General features: G+C 47.9%; 6 protein-coding genes across 6 annotated transcripts; 2 read left to right on the forward strand and 4 right to left on the reverse strand.

Annotated features, from left to right (window-relative positions):
- Window positions 1-52: 52 nt before the first annotated feature.
- F5B22DRAFT_596918 (nucleoside phosphorylase domain-containing protein) lies at window positions 53-2,380 on the reverse strand. Its single transcript, XM_047974278.1, has 2 exons — window positions 2,031-2,380; window positions 53-1,927 (listed from the first exon to the last, which is right to left on the reverse strand). The coding sequence occupies exon 2, from the start codon at window positions 1,662-1,664 to the stop codon at window positions 612-614; it is 1,053 nt and encodes a 350-aa protein (XP_047832959.1). The 5' UTR covers window positions 1,665-1,927; window positions 2,031-2,380; the 3' UTR covers window positions 53-611.
- F5B22DRAFT_596921 (uncharacterized protein) lies at window positions 2,365-5,901 on the reverse strand. Its single transcript, XM_047974279.1, has 2 exons — window positions 2,880-5,901; window positions 2,365-2,743 (listed from the first exon to the last, which is right to left on the reverse strand). Exons 1-2 carry the CDS (start codon window positions 5,748-5,750, stop codon window positions 2,699-2,701), a joined length of 2,916 nt encoding a protein of 971 aa, XP_047832960.1. The 5' UTR covers window positions 5,751-5,901; the 3' UTR covers window positions 2,365-2,698.
- Window positions 5,902-6,027: 126 nt separating this feature from the next.
- Window positions 6,028-8,745, reverse strand: F5B22DRAFT_596925 (uncharacterized protein). Its single transcript, XM_047974280.1, has 6 exons — window positions 7,983-8,745; window positions 7,632-7,773; window positions 7,465-7,566; window positions 7,332-7,404; window positions 7,132-7,209; window positions 6,028-7,077 (listed from the first exon to the last, which is right to left on the reverse strand). The coding sequence occupies exons 1-6, from the start codon at window positions 7,996-7,998 to the stop codon at window positions 6,517-6,519; spliced, it is 972 nt and encodes a 323-aa protein (XP_047832961.1). The 5' UTR covers window positions 7,999-8,745; the 3' UTR covers window positions 6,028-6,516.
- Window positions 8,746-9,356: 611 nt separating this feature from the next.
- On the reverse strand, window positions 9,357-17,662 carry F5B22DRAFT_31438 (phosphatidylinositol 3). Its single transcript, XM_047970643.1, has 12 exons — window positions 16,869-17,662; window positions 16,171-16,817; window positions 15,849-16,120; window positions 15,391-15,795; window positions 15,179-15,343; window positions 15,033-15,129; window positions 14,501-14,977; window positions 14,196-14,441; window positions 12,908-14,140; window positions 12,377-12,851; window positions 11,842-12,325; window positions 9,357-11,790 (listed from the first exon to the last, which is right to left on the reverse strand). The coding sequence occupies exons 1-12, from the start codon at window positions 17,482-17,484 to the stop codon at window positions 9,561-9,563; spliced, it is 7,347 nt and encodes a 2,448-aa protein (XP_047832962.1). The 5' UTR covers window positions 17,485-17,662; the 3' UTR covers window positions 9,357-9,560.
- A 336-nt stretch (window positions 17,663-17,998) lies between these two features.
- F5B22DRAFT_644189 (cytochrome c oxidase assembly protein COX16-domain-containing protein) lies at window positions 17,999-18,410 on the forward strand (the record flags this gene model as incomplete). Its single annotated transcript, XM_047978387.1, has 2 exons — window positions 17,999-18,265; window positions 18,330-18,410. 2 exons carry the CDS (start codon window positions 17,999-18,001, stop codon window positions 18,408-18,410), a joined length of 348 nt encoding a protein of 115 aa, XP_047832963.1.
- A 3,320-nt stretch (window positions 18,411-21,730) lies between these two features.
- On the forward strand, window positions 21,731-22,816 carry F5B22DRAFT_31620 (uncharacterized protein). Its single transcript, XM_047970656.1, has one exon. It carries the CDS (start codon window positions 21,843-21,845, stop codon window positions 22,473-22,475), a length of 633 nt encoding a protein of 210 aa, XP_047832964.1. The 5' UTR covers window positions 21,731-21,842; the 3' UTR covers window positions 22,476-22,816.
- Window positions 22,817-23,293: the final 477 nt, after the last annotated feature.

The raw sequence follows: 23,293 nt of genomic DNA on the forward strand, positions 1-23,293 counted from the left end.
ATAATAATAATAATAATAATAAAAGTAAAGAAAGTGGAAAGATATCCTAATGCTTTATTATTATATTTATTATACCTATATTATTATAACTAAAAAGGAAGCGTAGGTTTAATAATAATGTTAAATAGGGTAGAAAGAATAGCTAAAATGCCGTTATACCTTTACGCCTACGGAAATAGTAGGAAATATAATACTTAAAGCTTCAATAAAAAGTATCTAAGCTATCGTAGCTAATTTAAAAAATCGACTAATATTAGCTATAAAAGTAGTAATAGCTGGGATCTATTATATTAAGCCGTAATATGGTTACTATGATAAGGTTAATTCAGACTTGACTTCACCTTCTAAAACAGCTCCCGAGACACACTCCCGCAATATGTCTTTAGAGCTGAGATCCTTCCAAAAATGGCAATTCAAGTATCCAGCGTGCTGTAGATGGTGTCGAGGATGCTCACTAGGATCCAGCCATGTTTCATAATCTTGGTGGTGTAGAATCCATTCACAGGTGTTAGCATGTGGTGGCTTTATATTTAATTCTCGGGAAACAATGCTTTCAAAGGATAATGAATGCATTATGGCATCCAGGTCCTCTGACGACATCCTCTTCCTAGCTAAGAACTATTCATAAGCTGAGAATAATCTGACCCTCCAGCGATACACGTACCCATTTTGGATGCTTGGTCTTCTGAGATAGGCATCGCGAGAATGAGCTCCTTCGCGAAGGCGGCGGCGGCCGCCGCAGCGTAAGGCTGCCATGATTTGTTCTTATGGCTATCGGCGTAGTCGCAAATAGAGCGGATGACCAAGCTTCGATGACTTTCTATGATTCCTGCGCCCTCCATCTCAATGCAGAGTGCCTGAAACTGTTCTACTAATTCGCGTCTCTTCTCTGGAGATTTGATGAGTGAGTTTCCAGACGCTATAACACCGTAATAGATCTTCGGATCGTTGGTTTCCCGCCGTTTTCGCTTGACAAGCTTTGATCGGTCGCAATTATCACAGGTGTTGTTTAGTTCGGGATGGTTGTATGTATCATGGAACAGGAAATCTTTGAGTGATCGTCTGTTTGCGAAGCTCTTCATCTTGGGATTTTCTGCGACCATTTCACAAATGAGAGTCGGCACTTTAGATCCATCCTTCAAATGCGTCGATTTTAATTTAGTAAGGGCGGTCCGAAGCCTCTCCGAAGGACGTAGTGGAAATGCCTTTGTTTGGAACTTCTGATCGTGAAGCTCTTTCCTTAAATCATACTGGATCACCTGATCGCCGACCACGATATCGCCCAGGCGCACATCAGCGTTCTTAGTAAGGCCGGTGCCACCAGCAATTCCAACGACGAGGAAATCTTCAACGGAAGGAAAAGTTCTGTGCATGTTGTTCGCCACAGTAGCAGCATTCACCGTACCGTATCCATCACTTGGCAGACCTGCGATAACAACGTTATGCCCTCCAATCCTGCCAAAGGTGTAGGTATTGGGGTCACCCCGCGATCGGGGAATATCCTCATGAATCTCATCCAGCATAGCCTCGGCGGCAGCATACTCCTCAGGCAACGCTGCGACCCAGCCAATAGTATAGTCACCATAGGTGAGTTTCATTCGCTTCGACTGCTGCTCGGCATCTTCATCCCCCATGCGTCTTTTGCGGCCAGCAATTAAGCTCATTTTGTTGGCTCCAAGAAGACGACACAGCTAAGCATGTAGGAAAGGAGGAGGCTTAACGACTCGTTAAAAATAACTAACCAAGGATGTTCATACGGCCGGTTGGCGATCAATTGAGTATGGATTACCGCTGTTCCCATAACAAAGGTGATTTAACTATTGCCAATAGATCAATTCCAAGAGAATGATGGTCGGTTCGGTATTTACTGATCCGGAAAGCAGATGGTAGGTAATCAACGACGAGACTAGGGACTGGGAGCAGTACACTGCAGATGAAGGGATGAGCAAAGATGGAAAAAAGGAGGTTGAATGCGGCCCGACAATCTGACGCAGGGGATACATGTAGAGATTGGACTTGGGCTGCCATACTCATGCGATTCACTGGCCCGGGTGCTTTCCGAAGCCAGGCAGGCAGGCAGGCAGGCAGCGCGAACGCTTACACCGACCTGCCCCAGCATTAGATAGCTGTCCACATCATGCCTACCTAAGTAGGTATCGGGGCGAAGTAGACCACCCCTCGCTATCACATGCTGTATAGGGAGTCTAGACTCGCCCGCTGCTTGGGTAAGATAATCTCTGCATCTGTTCACAACTTGCAAAATGTGGGAGTGAGAAGTGGCAGAGTGGGGGCTGAGAATCTGCCGCTGGTGAGGTTAAGTGGGGGTTTTTGGGGAGGGGGTTACTGTCTGACCTACCTGGCAGACTCGAGATCATGCAATAGCAACGGTAGGAAACAGCATCTACCCACCTACTCAGCCGCTCTTGCTACCTCAAATATTGGGTATGGGAGGCAGCCCGTGCCACAACCCAGAGCACCTCTATTTGCACGTGTAAAAATGTGTACCTACCTTCGTCCCGATGTACTTCTCAAGGCTAGATCCAATGTGACTCTGACAGCAGATTGGCAATATATGTTCAACGGATTGAATTGGACGTAGACGCATTTAAATCTGATCTCATGTATACTTCCCTCTTTAAATATTCTAGAAACCATCCCCCCTAGGCACCAAATGCTAGCTAATATCCTTTGATCATCATTACATAGGAGCCTGCCATCTCATATTAATCTGCTTTTTCCGAACCTGTGACAAATCATCAGTATATACACATGTGAGGGAGAAGGGCAAAGGAGGGTTGGGGAAAGAGAGAGAGGGAAAAAAGAAAGTGGGTTAGTATGCAACGAATTGAACGAAATGAGGGGCGTGAGAATATACTCACCATAGGACCTAATCCAAGCACGCCCAAAAACAGCGCCGCAACCGTAGCCAAAAGAGTGACTTTATTGAACCCCTTGCCCAGGATATCAAAGGCCTGTGAGGGCGCGACCCTCGAGCCGAAGACATCAACGCCGTACGCGAAGACGAGACACGTGCTCTCAAGAATAGCCGGGGCCGCGATGATCTCGCGGACGCCGAGGACGTCGCGCGTGTGGGACACCGTCATGCGGGCATCGAGCTCGATGGCGGGGACGTAGCGCGAGAGACCCTCCTCGAGCTCGGCCGGGGTGGGGTCGCGGCCGACGGGGCGGCGGGGCTCGAGGAGCATGCGCGGGATGGCGATGATGGAGTGCGATTCGGGCATGTACGCCAGCAATTGTCTGATGGCAATGCCCTGGCGTGTCTGCGTGACTGCTAGCGAGGTGATGGGGCCTGAGAGGATGAATGTCTTGGAGACGACGGAGGGGAGCGCTGGGCCTGTGGGCATGTCCACGGGGTCGAGAGAGGAGAAGTTGGCTGCGTCGCCTAGGGGGCCACGATCGTTGGCGAGTTCAGATTCATATAAATCGGAAATGACGACCTGGTAGCCCTTGAGTTTCTGGTCCTGAGACTCGCGCAACTGGAATTGACCGTAGAAAGTGCACAGGAACCAGTTTTCGGAGAGGGTGCAAGTGATATCCTTGTTAGGATCGACTCCGTCATAAGAGGAGGAAGCTAGGACCTCTCCAGATACGGTATCCAAGAGATAAGTATATAAGGTAGATGTCTTGTCGTCAATAGCAGCAACCACAATTGTGTTGGGGTTTAGATACTTGTACTTGACTGTCCTATCACCAAGGACCCGACCGATAGAAGCAATGGGATCGTGTTGTGGGCGAGTCGCAATGTTGACAATGTGTTGCCCAGTAGAAGGAGAGAAGTTCCAGACTGGTACTGCAGAGGCTAGCCCATCTTTCCCTACATATCTGAACCCCTGAATCTCACTCTCCCCCGTGCGAGTAACTACGGTTTGTTTAGGAGCCCAGCCAGGCTGAAGGTCACCAAGTTTCCCGTCACGTTCAATAGGTAAGAGCCACGGTCCGGCGTCGCTGTCTACCATGATGGCATCATCAACTGGCGGAAAGAGACTAGATGGCATAGACTCCACGGTTTTGCCTGTATCTGATTTCACGATTATGAATTCGCCTTCCGAACCGCGAACTGTAACGAATCCCTTGACATTGTCTGCGTGGATGGCCTTAACATCCCAATGTCTGCCGGACGGTGTCTCGTTGGCTTTCTTGGACCATACAACCTGTCCGTGGTTGCCAGCATTGAGACCGTATAGCTTTCCACGCTTAGTCGCCAGAACGACAAGTTTATTGAATCCAAAACTATCCCTCTTGACTTCTTCAGTAGAATCTGTGCTCTCAGAGCCGACGATACTACTAATAAGACGTTTCGGGATAGACTGTAGGTAGGCGGGCAGGTATTGAAGGTCGTTGATGTGACGGTTCACGCGATGTACGTATGCCGACCATGGGTTGCTATGGGCTTCGGCCTCTAGTGTTCTTGCTAGATCCTCCGATTCGGGAATCTCGGCCCATGTAGCAGCTACAGCGCCGCTCAGGCCCTCAAGGCGTATCCAGCTGATCTCTCCATTGACGATCTGGGTCCAATCATCTGAGTCTGTCACAACGGCGGCCCTCACAGCGTAGCTATCTTCGGCCTTCTTGATAACTTCAGAGACGCCATGTAGAGCACTAGGCTTTTCAGTTCCTGGTTTGAAAGACCAACGGCCGAGAAGGCCATGGGAAGTAGATGAAGTTATAGTAATCTCATTATCCGTTACTCTGGTGAAATACACGTTGGCGCCGGTTGAGCTTGTTGAAAAGGCACTGCTACCCTTAAGCAATGGGAGCTCATATGCTTTGGTAATGGCGCTGTTCTTAAGGTCGATGTGAAAGACGTCGGCCTTATTTCCAGACTTTGTTCGACTGTGTACTAGGAAATGAGGTGATGACTGTATGGTATGTGGAGCATGGATCTCCACCTCTATCGTGTCCGCGGGAAGGGCGAACTCCTGCTTGGTTTTGCGGCCGAGCACATTGACCTGAAGCTGGGTCATTGTGTGATCTGTCCATGCGACGATAGGGGCAGCCGAATTCGCACCGACGAACATGACATCTTCAGGCTTCTGGACCTCATTCTTGGTGCCAAGCGGGATCTCGTCCAACTTCTTACCAGTCAAGGTGTCCAGCACTATGACTTTCAGACTATATGAGAGGAGCGACCCATGGAGACTCACAACAAAGATCTTGTCTAAGCTGGTGCTCACTTGTAAAGGAATATCCTTATTCACGTCCTTATGTTCCCAGAGGACGTGCCCTTCTGTACCGTGGATTCTTCTTGTGATTGTTGCGCCAGGCTCTTGGTAGAGAGCTAATACATCCTTGCCCCCTCGTTCAGTCATCTCCATGACCTCCACATCTTTAACCACACCATTGGCGTTTAAGGACCAGGCATTGCGACCAGTCAATGCATCCCATGAGCTTACGGAGCTACCGTGTGCGCCAACTAGCCATGTCTCATGTTCGGGAGCGCGCAAAAAACCCCCACCATCGGTGATGTTGCCAGCTAGCAACTGTCGCCATACGATAGCGCCATTACTGGGGTTCACGGCGCCGAGCACGCCCAGGTCACTGAGGGTATACAGAAGGCTGGCCTTCTCTTCGGTTCGGGGTCGGTGGAAGAAGGTAGTTTCGCGCTGGGGGACGCCGAGGAGCTCGTGGTGATAGTCGATGTGTCCAACCTCGTCTTGGAAAACGGCGCGAACGCCAGCAGGTAGAGCGAGGAGAACAGACAGCGAAAGCGCCTGGAAGGATAAGTACATCTTGCTAGGACGAACTCATGTGCAAGGCGCACGTATGGCGTATATCAGTGGTTGAAGAGGAAGGAATTAAACAAGATAGCCGGTCATTGGTCGTGGCATCAAGCAAGCGGCCTACAATTAAGGTGTGCAAGCACACCAAGCTTATTGGTAGGTAATTGGTGACGTTTTTTGACGTCCTAGCGGTAGCTCCAAGAACTTGGGTGGATGAAAGTACCTAAGTACCTTGGTGGGATGCGCGCGATCCCTTCTCAGTAGCACTTGGCACCGGTCACTACCAGCTGTTTAGGTAGGTACATCGAGTATGTACCCACGACGAACGAACTTTACCTACAAAGGCCCTTGATCGCATCTACCGTAAAACATAGCGAATATAGTTACAATTAATAAGTCATTCAAGGAGATCCTCGTCACCGTGAGGTTATTAAAGATATCCTCAAGACTTAGGTCTCAGGAAAAGTTAATGTTACATGTGCTGTAAACTCGAAACTATCATCAGCCAACTTGGTCAGTCCCGAATAACATCGCTCGCAGACTGCGCCATCTTCAGCATTATTGGTCAGACAAATTCCAGGCTCTTCCGCACCGAGATCATACAGAGAATGTCAGACTGTCCGAATATGAGAGGGAAATTAGGAAAAGGGACAGTTTGAGCGATAAAGCGACAAAACGAATACCAGTGGGTGAGTAATCAGCACGACTACTCGCCATCGGCTTTGCTGCGTAGCAGGTTAAAACCAGATGCTATGCGCACACTCTCTCTTTGAACTTACGCCTTCGTACTGCGACGCTTGCCACCTTTGGGAGCAGTAGCAGCAGCTTTCGCCTTACGACCGACTTTGCCTTTTGCCACCGCCTTGGTGATCGGCTCATCGTCATCTGGCTCATCATCATCCTCAGGGGCGGGGGGAGGTGATGGTTCCTTCTTTGCAGCTTTTCTACCTCTGCTTTTCTTCGCAGGGACGGGTTCCTCAGGTTCCTCGGGTTCCTCCTCCTCCTGCTCCTCCTCCTCCTTGACAGGTTGTTTGGTGGAGTTGCGACCGGCTTTTCCCTTCTTGACAGGTTTTGCTACCTCGTCATTATCCTTCTCCGCTGCGTCGTCCGTCTTAGCCTTACGGCCACGGGCTTTCTTCACTGGTTTGACTTCTTCCTCTTCTTCCTCCTCGACTTTCTTGGCTTTACGGCTAGATTTAGCCTTCTTCTTCACTGGCTCAGGCTCTTCCTCAGCTTCTTCTTCTTCGTCCTCTTCTTGCGCCTTCTTGCGGCCGCGCTTGGCGCCAGCGGTTTTCTTTGGGGCAGCTTTCTTGGGAGTTGTGGCATCTTCACCAGCCTGCTGCATGTGAGTGAAGAGAAGAGTAAGTAGATTAGGGATGAATGATCTCACCTCGTCGTCACTACCTGCTTTGGCCTTCTTGGCACGACCTCTAATCGCTGTTTTGCCAGGTACATTAAAATCAGGATCCTAGCAATATAGTTAGGCATCTAAGTACAGCCCGAGAACTGGCGATATTGTTCCAAATTGAATATTGACAAGGTAAGGTAGGTCATAATTAGTGGTGAGATGCATGATAATGTGAGACTCACGCCATTGAAGTCCTCAGGATCAATGTGACCTTGAGTTACGACGCGTTGAATTTTCTCCTGGAGATCGGAATCTCTGTATTTCAGTCAGTAAAACAAGATGGATGAAAATGAGAGGAAGCCACGGTATTCATACTCAATCTCGTCATAGCCATCCAGCATGTTCCAATCATAGCTGCCATCATCCTGTTTGATGGCATTTTGAAGGTTCTCAATGCTTTTGCCCGAAACGCAGCCCCTGAGCAACAAGAGTCAGTAAGGATAAGAAACAAAAATATTATGGTCATGATTAGATAGGCTTACCAATGACGCCATTTCCAAGATCCCTTTTCAATGGTGGGCACGACAAACCAGACACCAAAGCGTAACTCACCTTTGGTGATTTTGTGCTTGGAATCTTTGCATACTTTGTCCTGGCAGCCGGCGCGGTTATTGGGAGAGATCTCTACGAGAACAGTCAGTGATCTGATCCGAAAGTATGTGTCTCGTGTGTTCGGTGTGAACGTTATGAGGTCTTGGGTGCTAGCTAGAAGTATCACTTGGTATTACGTGTTGTAGAGCAAAGAAAGAGTGGAGGGGAGTTGATGAGATACAGACGCGACACCGAGGTCCATCAGACAATGCAGGTTTTCAACAATGAAAGGGGGAACGCACCAATACGGTAAGACATTTTGTCTTAAGCCCAGACAGCAGATGCTGCAAGGTATGATATGTGAAATGTGAGATACGAGACAAGTGTGTTGTCTAGGAGTAGATAAGGTAATAGTGATGAAGATGAGGTTGAGGTTGAGGGTAAGGGTTCGAGGTTGTTGTTGCAATCGACCAAGGACTGGTCAGCTCAAGTCAGATTTTGGGGTGGAACTTGCCCAAGAACTAGACTAAGGGAAGGACAAGAGCACTGCAGCGCTAAGATCAATAGAGGATTCAGAGACAGAGACAGAAACAGGCACAGGAACAAAAGAGTCGACGTATGAAGAGTAGTTCAGCTGGAACATGAAGAAAAGGTAGGTAGTGAAAGCAGGCTGTGACGGGAAGCAGGGTGATGAGTGAATGGGCTTTTGTTGGCCTGGCGCGTTTGGAAAGTGCCGGAGAAGGATACGGCGGGGTGCCAGTTGGTACCTGCGACGTGAGGACTGGACTGGGGACACAGACAGCTTTGTCTACCCAGGTACCTTTACAAGTGCAAGTATCTATTCCCCTATCTACCTATGTAACTCTAGACAATAGATTGATAAGAATAGACAATGCAGAGAGAGAGAGAGAAAGGGACAAGCGCCAGCCGAGATGGCTGGCGAATGAATGGATTGACGGATGGGATCAATGGTTGTGCAGGTAACGAGATACCTGATACCTACCTACCACCACTCGAGACAGTCCCTACATGCTCACTGGGTTGAAGACGCGTTTTTTGGTGGTAGGTGGATAAACAATTTACATTCTACAAATTACCTGCTATACCACAATGACTTGGGTGCCTGCCAGGCGACTAATAAGGACTATCTTAATGTTCTGTGACAGGAAGCGTACGAACAGCTTCGTCCTCCCGTTGTTTCTTCCTGTTTTTTTTTTTTTCTATCTCCCAGATTATTTTCTTTTGCCTCTGGCTTGATTGTAATGACGTGATGAATGCAGTACTTACAGCTAGCTGGTGACGGGATGGCACCATTTAGTGTAAGGACAGCCTATCCACGCGGACCACTCTCGCCTAGAATACAGCACTAGAACCACTACAACCGCTGTAACGCCAGAGATACCAGGGCCTAACAGAGGCTCCACACATGGCCTGATGATACCTGCAAGTGATGGTAATAATACTCGATGTTTCGCGATAACGAGGGAGGGAGGATCGCGAGGTCAAAATAATCTCATGCATGTACCTAGAATGAATAGGGGTGCTGCGTGATTCTTGAAGTGAAGTAGGAAGAAAGTCAATTGGTTTACTTCTACTGTTTGCAATTATGCCGACCTAAACCTTGGTGAATAAAGCCTAAGATGACAGAGACTGTAACTCAACCTACCTAGGCATTTGCAGACACTGGACGGTAGGTATATGTGGGTATAAGAAAAAATGAATTGGCATTATCTTTATCATATTTCACATTACATTCTTAGTCTGTCCCCTACCTTGAGCACAATATATTGGGGCTGGCCGAACTCTAGTCATCGAGGCGTTCTAAAACCCTCGAATCCTTTTATATGCAGTATACCAGCTAATGTAACCTTACCAAGTCCCTAAAGGAACGGACACCACCCAATGTACATGGCTGAAAGGTTCTTCGGGTCAACCGCCTGCTTAATAAGTTCATCAACCTGTCCCTCCACACCAAGCGGAATGCTCTCGTCGGGAAGCAAACCCTGGACTTTCCTCTTGATGCTCTGTACCACACTCTGTGGGTTGAGTCGTACCACCTCATGCTTTTTACGCTTGTCTTTTTGAAGATCCAAAGTGGGATCGTAGATAAACGCCTCCAAGATGGTCATGAGTGTCTCTTCCTGCTGTCGAAGAATGCTCAGCGTCAATTCCGAACACTTCCTAAAAGGCCCTTCATATCCATATATGCCCATCGCGGCCACCATGTTGTGCGTGAGTCGGAATGGTACTCGTTCGGGTTGCGCAAAGGTAAGACCTTTGTCAAAGAGACAGTTAAAGTCGACGTGGAAAATACCGCCGTTGCCTTCTTCAAACAATACATTCTCGCCGTGACGGTCGCCCAGTCCCAAAATTGTCCCAACCATCGACATGACGGCGCAAGACCGAGTATACCTGAGCCTGGCTGTGAACCAAGCGGACGGGTTGGGAAACTGTGATATGAACCAATTGGGTAGCACTGGTGGGAACATGCCCAGTACACCGTCCGTAAATATTTTGGTGTTCTTATCCCCTGTGGCGGCATTCTTCATCATTTCCTGCAGAGCACGATAATCGGGAACGATTCCACGCGAACGGTAGATAGTCAAGAGTATATCACGCAGTGTCTTAAGACCTTCCACCCATTCAATGATACCGCATTCCTCGTTGAGTGGCGTAACTGCGTAGGTTCGAACATATAGCTGCCGTCGGCTCGACTCTGCATCCCGCTTTAGCGATCGGTTGATTATACCGTTGAACTCCATTAGCCGCTGGTCGGTACGAAGGTCATCCTTGGGCTTAATTAAAAGTCCATAATTGACACCATTTGAGCCGCGAGCTGTGAGTTTCCGAGGTTTCGCAAGGGAATTGAGAACCAAAACCTCATCAAGAAATGAGTCAATTGTAATGACATCCCCAGAGAACGCCTTATGCCGTTTTGAGTTATCAGTTAGTGTGGGAAGCGTCGCTGTGAGACACGTTTCGACGGGGACGACTAGAGGGCAGGGCGTGCATTTGTGGTTAAAGTGCAAATCTCGGGTAATGCTGGCCATTGTTGTTCGATTGCTTTGGAAATCGCCGTTGTTACAAGCTAGGAGGAGTTGATCCGCTAATCTCTCTCCTTTACGTAGTAGCGAAGGGAGACTGAAGGCGCCAGCTTCCACTTTGATGTTACGATCTTTCACGTGAAGTAGGATCTGCTGGCCTCGCGCCCTGCGCTCTGAAGAAGCCTGTTTGGTAGTCATGATAGCGAAGAGACTCCACAAGGCTTGTCTAGGAAATGCTTCAACAACCTTGAGTATGATCGCCTGTAGCACCCTGAAAACTTCCGAGTGAGGATGCGCTATCCGCGCGACGAGTTGAGGCAACGTTGTGTAGAAGATGTATGCAGGTAGACGGCTGACATGCTTGCGTAGGATATCATGCAAGGCCTCGAGTTGCTTCTTTCGACGATGGAGAAGCTCTCGTGAGAGAGACACCTTCCCTTCGGGCGCTTTGTCAATTTGAGCACCAAGATCGAGCCATAAAGTCAAAATGCGGGGCAGAGTCTGATACAAGTATTTGGTGCCATAACTGAGAGACCTCAAGTAATTCTCGATCACGAGTTTTGCAACCTCTCCCGTGAGATATTCGTCAGTCTGATCATCCGGCTTCAAGGCTCTTTCAGACTCCAAAACCTTTTTGTAGTGCCGACCAACATAATAATGACCCTTTTCCCATTGACCAAATATTTGGGGTATTGCTCGATACTGCTCTCTCAAAGCTGAAGCATTGGTCTGGCCTGCAGTATCAAGCCATTTTGCGAGCAATAACTTTGCTTGAGCGGTCAACATGTTCTGCTGTGAGCCAATGTTCCTTTCGGAAGCATCGTGCTCACTAAAGCTATATTGAGAGAAAACTTTGCTATCGATAGCACCTTGGAGTGTTTGTATAGCTTTCCTGTTATGCCCTTCCTTCCATAGAAGACGAGCATTCTCTATCGTAGCTGACTCGTCGCCGAGTTGTGAAGCACGAAGAACAGCATTAAATGATTGGTGCATGCTATTAGCCTTCCTTGCTAGTCGAGCACTAGAAAGCCAGAGCGCCGATATGTCCATGTCGCCAAAGCGTGGTCTATCACAATTAGTGATTCGTACTTTCAAAACAGTAGATCTGGTGTCTTACCGCGATAGTTCCATGGCCGCTCGACGAATACTCAAGACATATTGTTTGTCATTCACATAAGAGCCGAGCACCTCTAGTCGTCGGCCAAGCGATTTGAGAATATCCTGAGGGTGTTGGTCTCCATCGTTATTTACACCAGCAATGAGTTCGAGATCAGTCAGTACATGAGCTCTCAGTATGGGCTCATGACAAGCGTGTAGCGATGCAGTTGTCGAGGAGGTCATGGACGAGCCGACTCTACCTCGAATAGTCTTCATAGTCTGGAAAAACTCCTTTGTCAATCCCTGGCGAAGATACAACAATGTTTGGGCTATGGACACGTTGAAGTCTTCTGACGGATCTCCTTGGTATTTGCTGAGAAACTTTTGCATTGTCAGCCACCTGCCAGTTGTCCAAGCAGCCTCAACCGCATATGGTACAATGCGATTGATGGTTGCAACAGCCGTATGCTTCTCGATGCCTTCGACATAGTTCAACAGGACATCTAATTGCAGATTAGTATAGAGTAGTAAAGAGCACTTTAAGGTGAGCATACCATGTTGTCCTGATTCCTTTAGGCAAGTGAGCAGATCTATCTGTACGTCTATATTGTCTGGTTCTTCGGCAAGTTTGATTTCGTACCAAGTTTGAGCTGCAGCCCATCTGCCAGCCTTTCGATGACTTAAAACTTGCTGTTCAATGTCAAGTACGTGAAGGTGTGCTGATATACCCTCCAGCCCGTCTGGTTCATCAATCTGTGTGTAAATATCCTGAACTCGCTGAATCAATCGATCTCTGTCATGGACACTGTTTTTGGACTCGTCAACTTGACGGATATGTTGCTCCAGATGAAATAGGGCGCGAGAATATGCAGAGCAGTCTATTGCTCGTTGAGATATCAGCTCCGCTGGGAATGATGCTAGGTAGTTCGCCACTTTCTCTATGCTAGCAGTGTCTCCAGAGGACTGGTTAGATGACATTCGTTTCAGATGAATCCAGCGCATAGCATAATCGAGGAAGCGGAAGATGGCCTAATGATAGTCAGCTTATGTGGGATATTCATTTTACACGATAGTTTGCTATTTACCTCACAATACAGCTTCCTATCCTCCCTTTCGGCGTATGACGCCTCCGCCGGAACTTCATACTGCAAAACATTGAGTAACTCTTGAAGCACAGCAGTCCGTTCTTGTTCCTTAATCTCCTCGCCGAGAATCATGTGTACGATTAAATAGGGGAAAAGGAATTCGGCGATTGACAGATCTTTCACTCGAATCAATCGACACAGAGGCTCGAATAAAAGCATCGCAACTGGGTTTTGGGGTCTTCGCAGGCAATCAAGAGTGAGGTTCCTCATCCAATTTCCATAAGTCTTTCCTGGGCCAAATATGGGGTATTCGATCTTTTGTTGGCTCATAGGCATGAGCCTATATCTTGACGTTAGAAAGGGAGTCAAGATCTCCTGTGCACTCTGTGAAACAGAGCACCACCTCCTGTACACGACCTCGCCCTTCCCAAGTCCTTCCATCTTGACCGCTTCTGCAATGTCACCTCTCTCGAGAAGTTCTTGGATGGCGTAAGACAAAAAGCCTTGCAGTCTAGTGTCCGTAGTACTAACGAAAGAGATCACTAGGACTTTCTCTAGCAAGAAGAAGACGAACTCCGTCACCTGGGATGAGTCTTCAAAGTTGCTTGTCAGAATAATTCGGCTCTCCTTTCTAACTGCTTCGATACGATTTGGGTCAAGGCAACCGACCAAACCGATGCATTGAGCACAGAGTTCGGTAATTTCGCTATCAAATCCATTATACCTTGATATGCAGTTGAGGAGTGCCCTAACGAGGCTAGAGACGATATAGTCGGGCTTTTCACTAACTGCAGACGCCTGTAGATAACCTTGATGTCTTTGCAAGTATTCAGCAAGGTCTCTCAAGGCATACAGAACAACTCCAGAGGTTTCATGGCGTAACCTTTCAGTCAACATGAAAAAGGCAGTGTGATTATCTACCGGAGATCGCAGCTTACTAAGCATAGACTCAATAGCAGACAATTCCTTGATATGACTGAAAGATGGCAGTTTGCTGATATACTTCTTGACCGTAGGCTGCTGTTTTTCCAAAAGATACTTAATCAGATCTTTGGCAAGTTCCTGCGAGATTTCCTCGAGAACCGGCCAGTACTGGTAAATGAGATAGAATGTTGTCTCAATGAGAATATCGACTTCAGATTCCTCAAAAAAGGACATCATTGCAGCCCAACATGAAAAAGCCGCTTCGCGAAGTTCATCGCGCGACAATGCAGCAAGTATACAAGCAGAGATCTGCCTAGGGTTAGTATATAGTGCAAGACGCCCTGGACACGACAGAATCACTAACCTGCGGGCGTGCGATGCGAACATCGTTTTTCCCTATTCGTATCATTTCTTCCATGGCTGAAATGCACCGTCGCCGCTCATGGAATGGAGCTCGTATAATAGACACGTCATTTATGACATCCGTCAACTGGGCCATTAAACCAAGAGCGTGGTGGTGCAAAAATCGGCCAGTTGCATGGTTCTTCTTCCTCGACTCTCCGTTGGCGATGAGAATCATACTAGCCATTTGGTTCAATGCGGTACGGATCTGTAGGAAGCCAGAGTTAGGCTATAGGTGTCCGAACCAATTAAAGGCCAAGACCTTACCTGAGGCTTGCGACTTTCATCTGCATCAGCCGCGGCTTTAAGGATGTGAAAAGTGGTAGCTAAGGGCTCGATTTGAAGCAAGTCGGCAAGGCCGAATTCATCAAAATGTGGTGAGATATGCCTCAATAAAGACATTGTATACTCTTGAATATCTGTCGTTTCTTGTGTAAGTAAGAGAGCTAATATGCGGCCGAGATTAGCATTGTCGAGGCAAGGCTGCCACGGCTCGGTCTCGTTGCGAACTTCCGCAATCATCTGAATAACATCTTTTTTCTTGTTTAGAACAAGGTATGGCAGAGCATATGTCTGAATATGGAGAAGCAACTGGGAAACAGTCATATCCTGAATCTCCGCCAGGAGCCGAGTGAGTTTTGGTTGTGCGATTACATCCCTAATCGCTAGATAGGCCAATGAGTTCCAATAGAGATCAAATAACTGCCTAGGAGTGACCGAGCGATGGCGTGCAATTTGAAGGATCTAAGATATACACTTAGTATATCGTAATCGAAACGGACCGATGTCCTTCACTTACCTCTGTGAATGCAGCGGCCGAGGTGATTGCACTTTGATGGCCCAAGTATTCAACAAGCTTGACTAGAACGAGTATCAACTCATCATCGGAGAGCACCCTTTAGCATGTAAGTAAATTATATTTCACTAACAGCCAGTACAACTTACAATGACACGTGAGACCAAGCCAGAATGCATGACTCCGTAAACTTTGCCTCGTTTCGGTCAGAGAGATTCCTAAGGATGCCGAGCGCGATTCCTCTGTTCTTCTGTATGATAGAATATTTGATAGCAGAACGATCATGATGAGCAAGAAAAACGGCAAGCGTTCGTCTGAGAAGTGATTAGCTACAGATTCCCAGAACACCGGTATGCCTTACCCTGCAGCAATACGCAATTCTCTCTGCGAGCTATGCAGTGACTTCAAGCACCATTGCGCGGCGAAAGAGACTTCCATGTCAACGAAATCTGATGAGTTACAGTGCTTGGCTATACGTCTCAGTGCTACCATTGCAGCTACTCGCGGTTTCCGTGACTCAGGGAAGCTTTCAGTTTGTAATAGACAGGTAAATATCTCAGTAGCAAGCTTTTTGGCTTTCACATCTATACATGTGGACCCATCGGGGTTAGTTCTCAGAGTATGGCAGTCAGGACAACTAAATCGTGACGTTGTCTGATTATCCCCAGCAGTCATTGTGAGAGTTTCGTCAGCTGCACAACATACATCTGCAATCAGGTGAATGACTCGAATCTTGTCTGAATCGGAAAGGCCTGAATATGCCGACCTAGATGGTTCATCAGAATCTATGCTCACCATGCAGCCAAGATAGGAGCATACTGAATAGCACTTGAGTAGGAAGCGAGTGTGTCTTGCGGCTCTGCTCCGATAAGTTCCCACAAGAGGCTGGTTATTTTAGGGAGCATTTGTGGACGGCCTGTTTTTCTGCGTTTCGATCGAGGTTCCAAATCCAAAGTTTGTGTCGAAGACCCCGTAAGCTCATTGACATAGCGTCGAATGTCGATATTGAGGAACTTGTCTGGTTGCATAATAGGGTCTAAGGTTGTTGGAGGGGGATCTCGCGCCACCCGCCGGAGTAGTTCCAGGCTCCTCTATGCCAATTTAGCAATTAAAGACACGTCGGGCTCATTGCTTAACTTACCCACAAATCGGTCCCATTAGGTGTAATTCTGTCGTAGCTTATTGGCTTCTCAATTATCGGAAGTATCTGAGATGCTGTAAGGCGAGACACAGTTGGGGACCACAGACATGCTTCCGATATCTTTACGATGGCTATACTCAGCAATGTATCATCAACACTCGACATACTTTCTAAGCCAGATGTTGCCTGTCGCTGAACAAGCACATCCACGCAGAGGTGAACCAGGAGCATGTAGATTTTCTCTTTGACTAGTCCCTCAGTATTTACTAAGAGATTCATATTATCAAGAATTCGTATCGCATCTCGCAAGGATCGTGGCAGGTACGAAGTAGGAATCTTTTGCCATCGATTTCTTGTGATGTTGATACGTAGAGAAGCTTCCACCAGCCACGGAATTGCTTCCTGAAACAATGGAGGGGCTCTGGGGCTCAATTGAGAATCCCACAGAGGAATGGACAAAACTGATAAAAGATCTGCAGCATGCTGTAGGGCATGGGATGCTTTCCCTAGAGTGTAAGTGCATTGTTCCTGAAGATGTGGGAGCTGGCTGTAACCGAGAGACTCCAGGAAACTGTCCTGAGGCAGTCGCAATTTCAGAAGAGGATCCCGGCTTGTCGACGGTAACTCAGTCAGATATGATTGAACAACTTTCAATATCATCAGCTATTGAATATACCGTATGATTCAGGTGAACAAACCATCAAAAGTGCTACGAAGATATGCCAAAAACTGTGGAATATGCGACCACAGGCTATTTGATCGAGCTGCTGCCAAATACACTTCACTGAAAAACTGCTCAATTGGGGCACCCAAATCCGAGCATACGCTGTTCCCAAGCATTTTAAGGACCTTGGGAAATATCCAAATCCAAAGTGGCTCGGGACCGCGGAAGAGAAATGCGCCCGTGCCAGCAGTGAAAAGGAGGACCTCCGGGGTTTCGTTGACAGTAATCCTGAGAAAATTAATTGCCCTCAAGGCATCAGAACGCAGCTGTGAAGTATTGGCAAAGGGTTCGTCCCACTTAAGGCCCTCTAGCACCACACGGGCATAGACGTAGATGAGCATGTGGTTATGCTCAACCCTATCTTGATCCGAGGTAAGCAGACCAGGCTCATTCTTAACCTTCTCGATAGCAGCGAACAATTTTTGCAACTCTGCAGTCTCATCGGGGCGAGACGATCTAGCAGACGTCGATATATTCTCGACCAACTGAGCAGCCAGAGTCGAAGGCGGAGGGGCGTTGCTATCCATGGCACCATTGCTGAAGGCTTCGCGACCGGTGAGCATGGCTCTCCCATGAGATGTAGGCGCCATATTCCTAGGCAGTTTTTGGTTGTTCCTCTTTCGTTACCCAGACAGCTGCAGCATGTTGTCACGATCAGCACGCAGTGCGAACGAAAGGCGCAATTACTCTTTTATACAGCAATCCATTAAGTGGGTAGAGGACGGGATGCGATCAATTGGGTAGACGCGTCCACACGCGAAGATGTTGTCACGGAAGCACGTGAGGAAATCAAGAATCGGTCTATCCATTTATCTGGACAGCTGTCGGGTCAGCTGAGAGCAGCCGAATCAGCCCCGCACTAAGGGCCATCCATCAAAAGGGTCCCGTCATAACCTCTACCTCCTACCTAAGATAATGCGGGTCTTCGGTGGCTTCTTGACATGCTATGATGATACCATCGTTATCAGATTGCGCTCAGCCTCGAAATCGCCTGTCCAATTGTCACCGTAAACTCAATTTCTAACTGATGTGATTCTTGTGTACTTGTGCTGAATTCTCGACATTCGACAATACCACCCGTCTCCGCCGCGCAACTCTTCCACGATGGCTGTTTTTCAATCCAAGAAATTTCGAGGTTCCGCCGACGCGGGCACTTTTGCTGCCAAATACCGCACTCTGATGGCCAAACATCCCTTTCTTATGTTTGGGCTGCCTTTTATTTCCATAATCGTGGCCGGGTCATTCGTACTGACTCCTGCCACTGCTGTTCGATATGAACGTCATGACCGGAAAGTCCGACAACTCACTCGAGACGAGGAACTGGGAATTGGCAAGGGAGGGAGGAAAGTCAATATTAAAGACGAATACTACGTAAGGATTTACTACAAACGCATGGCGCAATTGCACGGCCCTAACATATGATGCGTCTTTCTAGAGACTAGCTGCGAAAGACCTTGACGACTGGGAACAGAAACGCGTTAAACGACTCCCGGGAGAGAACGACGGCATACTATAGAATCTTGGAAGCCATGACCATTCAGCCAACGGTTCAATACCACTCGCGAGTGCTCTTGAATCGTTGGCCGCATTCCTCCGGAATTTGCAGACATGAACCGTCGTAGGTGGCGATAATTGTCTGAGGATACAGGACTGCATCGTCGGCTTGCCAGCAATAACCCGGGGAGTCTCCAGTTGATTCCGACCAATCATACAGGTCTCAAGTTCCGATACAAATACATATATGCGCTCCAGAGCTATCCACATCAAGCTTGGGAATGCCCTTGCTAATACTTCATGACATGATATGAAATGCTCGCGTCGCGACGAGCCTAAGAGTCATGAGGCGGCGCATAAGTCCGATGTCTTAGAACTGCTATCGGACAGTGCCGATGGTTCAATATTGAGGAGTCTGCGAGCCTCATTTACTTACTGCGTATCATGGGACCTCTGTCAGAATGTGTTGAACGGAGATGGCGGAAGCCAACCCCGTCAGGTATCGCTAGCATATGATGACTAACCTTTTTCTTTTCTTTTTTCAGATATGATAAGGTACATTCATGCGGAGTATACCGCGATTCCCCTCAAGTCCGGGTTCTTTATATGCATCATGAACCGTCATGGAAAGAGAGACTGGCTTTGATGGGACGATGAATTCGAGTCATGGGTACAATCTCCTCTGCGGAGAACATAGCTATCCCAAACAGAATATTGCCTGATCAAATTGAGTTTCGCCAACTTGAGTCTATGGTGTGCTATCTTTGTAAATAGCTGAAGCGGCGCGGTGTCCGGAATGTCTCCCGGCTATGTAATTGTCCTATAGCATATCACCATGTAATCACTCTTTACTTAGCATAAGATAGATAAGACAAGCAGGTCTCCTGAATCGTGGCTGGTCTAAATTGGAAATCGTCTTTGCTTTTCTATGCCGCTGCTTTCTAATCATAAACACACTGTTAAACCACGGCACGCCCTGACTCGCTTCTCCCTTGATAGCCTTCTCGTATGACGCCTGACCCAATGGTGGCAGCCTCCAGCCCTAGTGCTTATAGATATTTCTATGCTATGTACGAAGTACACTAGGTAGCTGTGCTCGTGTAGCGATTTTGTGCAACTTGTTTCACATCAGCGTTGCTTTGACAGATAACGATGATTGAAAAAGGATTTGATTCGCTTTTCTGGTCCAACGAGCAGCTTGTCATGTTTCATGACCTTGATAACAAGGTGGTATGGTGTAGCATCTACAAATTCTTTGCGCTAGAGAATACTATGTACATAGTAGACAGAGACTACTAGTAAAATGGAGAATTCTGCTTAACATCCGAAGCCCGATAACTACCCACACGCGTTGTGTTATGTCCGCCCAATCCTTCGGCTTCGCCCAGTCTGCGATTCTTGGCAAGCTTCTGTACCCCATCATTTAGGTCTTATACTATTAGTTCAGCCTAGCTTAGCAGCTAACGCACCTATTAGAGTTCGTTACGGCTACATCAGCAAACTCTACATAAGAAAATTGCGTGATGCCGTAGAGAAGGCTCTTGGTGCGAATTAGCAGTGGTGGCGTGAGAAAGAGATCTGAATGGCCAAGCCATATTGTCTCTAAAGTCTACGCGTGGTCGGTAGGTTTCGGTCCGTCGAATTCAATGATAATCAATGATAATCAGTGATAGTCGTCTGACATCAGCGAAATGCGCCCTATGGCCTCCTCCAGCCGTATATGGGAATGATAGTGAAGTCAAAGCGTTTCAGCTGGTTGGCATCGAGGGGTGCAATGTAAGCATGCCCTGCGCAGATCAGCACAGCAAGGGCAGGGCCTATGACTTCCATCCTGCAGCCGTCTGCACTGCTCCGCACTTGACATCTGCAGTCCATTAAACTCCCACGTTGCAGCGCAGCGCCGTGGTACTATCAACATTGTGAAGATCGTCCGCGACGTGTTTCACGAGGGAGGCGAGCGAGGGACTTGGTCGCGTGGGTGACACAGCAAGGCACAAGGCTCGACAGGTAAACGTCGATGGGGCTGGTCACATATGATCTCGACAGCGGAACATGCGGATATTTGTTCCAAGGTCACGGCCGAAAGTACTGGACAGGTTCCAGAATAGCATCCCATTATCCCCACATCACTCAGCCATCGTTCTCCATCAACAGGGATCTGTCTATAGGATCTACCTACCACACTCATGGGATGACGCCATGATGGATGTGGCCTAGTTTATGAACACTCGGGTCATGCGCTCATTGTGACCAGGGCAAGAGACTGGGGGGGTTCCCAGAGTTCCGGGCCTGCCAAGAAGAAACAAGAATAACGCAGGCAATTGTTTGCGGCAAGGAACAAACCCCCAGTAACGATTATTGCTGTAATTCAGGCTGAAAGGCAACCTGCGCGATACTTGAAGTGCCCGAAACTGGTGTGTGTGCACTCCGTTGACCTTCGTCAGGTACGCATAAGCTGAACTCGTCCTCAAGACTGCTTTTACGCATGTACTTGAGTCTTTCTTTCCAACATCAGCCCAAAAAGAATAGACTAATCATATACATGTAAATGCTCTGCGGCGTACTCGGTCCCGGTAGCGTCAAGTACGAAAAAGGGCACATAAGCGGCTGTATACACTAGACCAGGTAGACCTTTGAAGGCCGATAAAACAGCAAAAAGGTCGTAGGTAGCTCGCGTAGTAATCTCGTATTATTAGAGTGTAGTGTACATGTGTACAATCACAAGATCTTCAATACAATACTGACGGTTACCAGGTCACAACTCCGGTGCCAAGACAAAGCCACACGACAGTATGAGCCAAGAGTTTGAGACACGCCGTTTAACTTTCCTAAATTACTTCCAAATTCAGACCGGGTCGTTCTTGGTGCCCGACGTAGCCCTGGCTGAAGTCATTGGCAAGGCATGTGTGGTGTGCCACCGGGCACTAACCCCGGTTAACAATGACGCATACCGTCTCTCCTCCCCGGCCAAGCGATGGAGAACTCGAGAGGGGCCATCGTGAATTTTACTTTTGATCGGTGCGAGTATAATTACTTTTCACTTTTAACCATCTTACCCTGGCCCACACCATCCTCTCGCGCCCTCGCGTTCAGAATGCCCCGGAGCACATCTGCAAGGCACCAGTCCCACACACACAGCTTACATAGTACCTCTATCGTTTCTCCACCCGAACACAAAGCACGGCAAGGACATATCTGCAGGAACCGGCCGATCCCCAGTTATCCGTGATCATATTTATAAACGAGCCCGAGTCAGCTGCCTGGCCTTGGTAGATATATAAGCTTTCAGCCTTGAGGAGTCTGACCTGAGCCTTTCAGCATTTACATCTATCCATTGAGAATAATCACAAGTGGTCTGACACCCAGACAGTCCAGATGCTCTATATTCCTTTCCAGAAGGATAGGATCTAGTTTATTTGTCATACTAGTGACTCCCTGGTCTACGTCTACCACAATGTCATCCATCACCAAGTCATCTTTTTTCTACAAGAAATCCAAGAGCAGCTTTTGCAAGCCGAGCAATCCAGAAGAGCAAACCCATGTTCGCAAATGGAGTTCGTGTAGCACGATGTCCGAGGCCTCTTCTGCGGGCTCCCATCGCACTAGGTCTGACAGCCTCAATCCTCTTTCTTTACATCCGCCATTCAACCTCAACGCCTTGCCCAATGTGGTGCCCGAGTTCGATATAGTGCGGTATCAAGAGGACGAAGAACGTGAAGCACGCTTCTTCAACCAGACACGACACGCCCAAGATTACATTCAAGATACGGCAGAATATTCACCCGTCAAAGGCCACAACTGCTACTTTCAAGGCCCGAAAGCACGACCGTATCAATACGACCAGGACTCTCAGTGGCCATTAAAGGACTGGCAGGCTATTCCTCCCGGCCTATCCGATTCTGGTTCACCGGCAGCTTCGGCAGCTTCATCGCCCACTCGACTTGATGTCCCTCGGCGACGAAATACAGACTGGTCGGCTGACCATGACAACTTGAAGCGCGGAGCCTGGAAGCGTCGTGGCATCGTTTTTCACTTAGACGAGCGGGATAAAGAAATGCAAGAGCTTCATTTCGAACTACCGGAATAGGCGATCATGAGTATCCATTTACCATGATCACCTTGTCCTATTCAACTTTTCATCTACGAATCCATTCGCTTACACACGGCATGCCGAATCACTTATACTTACACTTACCATCTTTTAACTCGGTTCAAAATTTGGTTTTGACACCTATTACTGGCACGATTTGTTACGATGTTACGTTTTTATCTCTTATGTTGTTTGGCATGAGACGCACAGTTTGTTCCAGGGGAACAACATACCATGGAAGGCTCGGATCAATTTGGAGACAATTCTCTGGCCCACCACCGACTTATTTTCTATCTACATGTAATCTATTAGGGTTTAGCATCCAGCCGGCGCGTAAGGGACAGGGACTTTGCCCAAGATACCAATTTGATTTTTGAAAGAAAAAAAAACATACAAATTTGGGTATGTGACGGAGGAGGGCGTCTTTACGGATTGACATTAAAGAAGTCTGTTACAAATAATTCTGTATCACTCAACCAATTCAATCAGTCAAAATAACTTACGCCTTGATTCATGCCAACACGATCGCGAATTAGTTTGTATCTGTCTTCGTCACTGGTGGTGTGACGTACCTGCGCCGAAGATGTCCACACATATGTAGGTACACATCACCATGCTGATCTCAAGATCTCCCATCAAGGGATCGACAGTACGACGCCACTTGCGTAGGAATCGAAAGTTGGGATACAGTCACCCCTTTCGGCCTGTCATCCCTCACTGCCTCCTGCCTATTTTATTCGTCGCTTTGGCCCCCAGACCCGAGCCCCGCGTGCCGGCGATCCTTACCCGGGCGACAAAGCAAGCCAGTCGTTGCG

This window comes from Xylaria bambusicola, assembly GCF_022495145.1.
Source record: "Xylaria bambusicola strain CBS 139988 unplaced genomic scaffold F5B22scaffold_10, whole genome shotgun sequence".
Classification (NCBI taxonomy): domain Eukaryota; kingdom Fungi; phylum Ascomycota; class Sordariomycetes; order Xylariales; family Xylariaceae; genus Xylaria; species Xylaria bambusicola.

What these genes read in the sequence shown, in the direction of transcription:
- F5B22DRAFT_596921 (XM_047974279.1), bottom strand. Translation starts at nt 5,750, where the DNA reads ATGTACTTATCCTTCCAGGCGCTTTCGCTGTCTGTTCTCCTCGCTCTA. An exon ending in TGCTTGGATTAGGTCCTATG is followed by an intron (nt 2,744 to 2,879) that starts GTGAGTATATTC and finishes GATTTGTCACAG; the next exon opens with GTTCGGAAAAAGCAGATTAA.
- F5B22DRAFT_596925 (XM_047974280.1), bottom strand. An exon ending in GATGGCTATGACGAGATTGA is followed by an intron (nt 7,405 to 7,464) that starts GTATGAATACCG and finishes ACTGAAATACAG; the next exon opens with AGATTCCGATCTCCAGGAGA. An exon ending in AAGCAGGTAGTGACGACGAG is followed by an intron (nt 7,078 to 7,131) that starts GTGAGATCATTC and finishes CACATGCAGCAG; the next exon opens with GCTGGTGAAGATGCCACAAC.
- F5B22DRAFT_31438 (XM_047970643.1), bottom strand. Translation starts at nt 17,484, where the DNA reads ATGGCGCCTACATCTCATGGGAGAGCCATGCTCACCGGTCGCGAAGCC. An exon ending in TTCGCATCGCACGCCCGCAG is followed by an intron (nt 14,141 to 14,195) that starts GTTAGTGATTCT and finishes AACCCTAGGCAG; the next exon opens with ATCTCTGCTTGTATACTTGC. An exon ending in AAAGGAATCAGGACAACATG is followed by an intron (nt 12,326 to 12,376) that starts GTATGCTCACCT and finishes ATCTGCAATTAG; the next exon opens with ATGTCCTGTTGAACTATGTC.
- F5B22DRAFT_596918 (XM_047974278.1), bottom strand. Translation starts at nt 1,664, where the DNA reads ATGAGCTTAATTGCTGGCCGCAAAAGACGCATGGGGGATGAAGATGCC.
- F5B22DRAFT_31620 (XM_047970656.1), top strand. Translation starts at nt 21,843, where the DNA reads ATGTCATCCATCACCAAGTCATCTTTTTTCTACAAGAAATCCAAGAGC.